Source organism: Vicia villosa, linkage group LG5, assembly GCF_029867415.1.
Source record: "Vicia villosa cultivar HV-30 ecotype Madison, WI linkage group LG5, Vvil1.0, whole genome shotgun sequence".
NCBI lineage: Eukaryota > Viridiplantae > Streptophyta > Magnoliopsida > Fabales > Fabaceae > Vicia > Vicia villosa.
In genome coordinates, this window is record NC_081184.1 from 20,575,766 (window position 1) to 20,579,170 (window position 3,405).

Consider the following 3,405-nt stretch of genomic DNA (forward strand, 5'->3'; position numbering starts at 1 on the left):
AATAATAATGAAAAGGAGAAGTTTACGATTTCTCTCTCACCAACTTCACCTCAAAGATACATATCTTAGGGTTTTTTTTTTTTTAATTTTTAAATTTATTATTAAATATAAATTTCTAAATAAATATTTTTTTAAAAATTAATTGCAATATTAAATTTGTTTATAATTGATATAATTTTATAAATTTATTTTTAAAAGATGAAATTAGATTTTTTTTTTTAACGAAAATAAATTATCTCACAATTATTAGATTACTGTCAACTTGCCTAGTTGTCTTGCAACTCAAACAATGAGAGAGAGAGAGAGAGAGAGAGAGAGAGAGAGAGAGAGAGAGAGAGAGAGAGAGAGAGAGAGAGAGAGAGAGAGAGAGAGAGAGAGAGAGGGAGAGAGAGAGAGAGAGTTATGAATTAATTAGTAGTTGTAGAATATGAGGGATGGTGGTTTGACCTCATTCACCATCGCCTAACTCCTAACTGGTTTACTTTCTGAGCAATTAAGTTAGTAATTATTTTTATAAACGTAGCTAGTATTATAGAACTCTTATCAAACTGTTGGTGCACAGTGGAATAAGATGAACAAAGATGAAGATGAAAGAAGAGAGAGAAAATTGTAACTAACTTTACTCAATCGAAAAAACCGGTTATATGAATGATTCTGCACACATTTCTCACTTACAAAGCAAAACTACTATACATACTAAACTCATATTTGGACAAACTAACTAAAGTCCAACACAAGGCCCAACAAACTAATAACAAATGTTCTGAATGTACAATTACACTTTAACATCATCCCTTAATTCACATTCAGAGATAAAATCAATATCAATTTCATCCCTCAAATTAATGAAGTGTTAAGTCTTAACAGTCTTTGTTAGAACATCTGCAAGTTGCTTCTGGGTGCTACGATGCACTAGTTTTAACACTTTATTCGGGACTTGATTCCTTCGAAAATAGAACTTTGTGTCAATGTGCTTGCTTCTCCCATTCAACATTGGGTTCTTAATAAGTGTTTAATTCATAGTAAAGTATCATGTTATCACATAGCACTTATCTTACTTATTCGACACATTTCTCATATAAAAACCCCAATTATTGAATAAAAGTATTAGTGTACAAGTTTACTTGGTTTGGTTTACATTTGTGCAGGATATGGCCTTAAAGCAAAAACCAGCAATCAGAGCATTCACTCCAGCGAACTCTAGTGAAGTCAAAGATAAAATCCAGACAACAGATAATTCGCTGCAGCGAACGTGTAGCGAGAGCCTGATTCGCTACAGCGAGCCATATTTCGCTTAAGCGAACCAAGTAAGAAGCAAATCACCCAGTTTCGCTAGCAGCGAGCAACATCGCAGGAGATTCGCAGCAGCGAACTACATTTCGCGTAGCGAACATTGGCGATTTCTGAAAAATATTCTGAAAGACTTAAAAATGAAGAAAGGTGGTTCGCTGCAGCGAACCATATTTCGCGTAGCGAACTAGGGCGGCCAGAACTGCTATAAAAAGAGCAGAGCATAGTTCAAAGAGAATTCACTTTTGACTATTGTAATACACTCTGTAATAGCAGTAGATTAGAAATAAAAGAGGTTTTTAGGAAGAAGGAGATGGATACACATCAAGAGTCGGGAAGTCGTCGTTGATGTCGATTCAATTCCCTTCTTCCATTATTCATCAAGCTATCACGAGTAGCTAAATCCCTCTCTTGTTGGGATTGGTCGTAGTTCACCGAAACAGTATGTATTTTCTTTGATCATGGTGTTATATATAATTTATTTGAATCATTATCGTTGTTATCTTCGTGTTACTGTTTATTTTATGGATTGAATTGATATTGACAAATACGATTCTAATTTCGATCCAAGATAACAACTATTAAAATCTAAATGCTATACATATTAGGTTTAATATTCACTCTAAAAATATTGAATCTTAATGCTACTGTATCGTTTAATAGGCTGAGAAATCATCGATTAAACTATAAGGTAGAACAAATGTTTAGACATGAACTTTGTTGGTGAGCAATACGTGTGATAATGACACAAGCTTAAATTGTGTATAACTGATCCGAGATTTGCATATTGAATCGATAGATGAAAACCAATTCCCAACAAGTCTATTCCTCTGAACTTATCTTTCGTTATTTACACATTTTTACTTTCGTAACTTTAGACCAAATAAACTTGAAACTTTATGCTTAGAACTATAGAAATTGTTGAACGGTTTTGATATCGCTTCAATTTCTGTGGATACGATAATACATAATACTTACATTTGATTTTACTCAACATCAGTTCTTGGCAAGGATTATGGTAGATTTGCTGCTAATCATCAACTTCACAGGCTTCATCACCTTGATCTTCAGATCCTGCAACAAATTCACTAGCCAAACTGCTTGACATATAGACAAAACACCTGCAATGTATTCAGCTTCACCGATTGACAACGCAACACTGGTTGAAAAAAATATATTTGAAAAAATATATCCAAAATTACTTCTTCTGTGAACTTTATCATCACACTAGTCAGAGTCTGGGTAACGCATCATTTCTAACTCACTTTGAGTTCCAAAAGGGAACAAAACTCCATACTTCAGAGTCCCCTCAATATACCTCAAAATCCTAACAACAGCTTGGTAGTGTGACCACTTTGGTTTATTCATAAGCATACTCATCATTCGAACTGCGTAACAAATGTCAGGTCTGGTATTACAGAGATATCTTAGCGAGTATACCAACTGTTTGAAAGTTGTAGCATCTATATCATCACCCTCATCATCAGAATCAAGCTTGTGATTCGTCTCAATAGGTGTGACTGCAGACTTACAATTTGTCAGCTCGAATCTCTTCAAAAGCTCAAGTTCATACTTCAGCTGATGCAGAATGATACCCTTCTCAGAGTACAAAATCTCCATCCCTAGAGAGTATACCAACTTTCCTAGGCCAGTCATCTCAAATTCATTCATCGGCACCTTCTTGAATTTAACTATATCATCACAATAGCTCCCTGCCAGCAATATGTCATCAACATAAAGACACACTAGAATCATATTGCCTCCAAAAGTGTGCTGGACATAGACACCATATTCCATCTCACATTTTTGAAACCCCTACTTCTTGAAAAATGAATCAATATTCAAGTTCCAAGCTCTAGGCTCTTGCTTCAATCCATACAAATATTTATGCAACTTGTACATCATCCCTTCCTGATTCTTTTTCACAAATCCAGGAGGTTGTGACACATAAACTTCTTCTTGTTAAGTACCATTCAGAAACACAGATTTAACATCCAGATGTATCATAGACGAATTCCTATTAGTATTTATAACAATCACCAACCTGATTGTTTCATGTCTAACTACAAGTGCAAACACCTCAAAGTAATCTAGCTGAGGTTTCAGAAGAAAACC

The 3,405-nt window shown here is 34.6% G+C and overlaps 1 protein-coding gene across 1 annotated transcript; it reads right to left on the bottom strand.

The window, feature by feature from the left end:
• Positions 1 to 2,286: 2,286 nt before the first annotated feature.
• LOC131604334 (uncharacterized mitochondrial protein AtMg00810-like) lies at positions 2,287 to 3,087 on the bottom strand. The gene is made up of 2 exons (XM_058876780.1): positions 2,609 to 3,087; positions 2,287 to 2,449 (listed from the first exon to the last, which is right to left on the bottom strand). Exons 1-2 carry the CDS (start codon positions 3,085 to 3,087, stop codon positions 2,287 to 2,289), a joined length of 642 nt encoding a protein of 213 aa, XP_058732763.1.
• Positions 3,088 to 3,405: the final 318 nt, after the last annotated feature.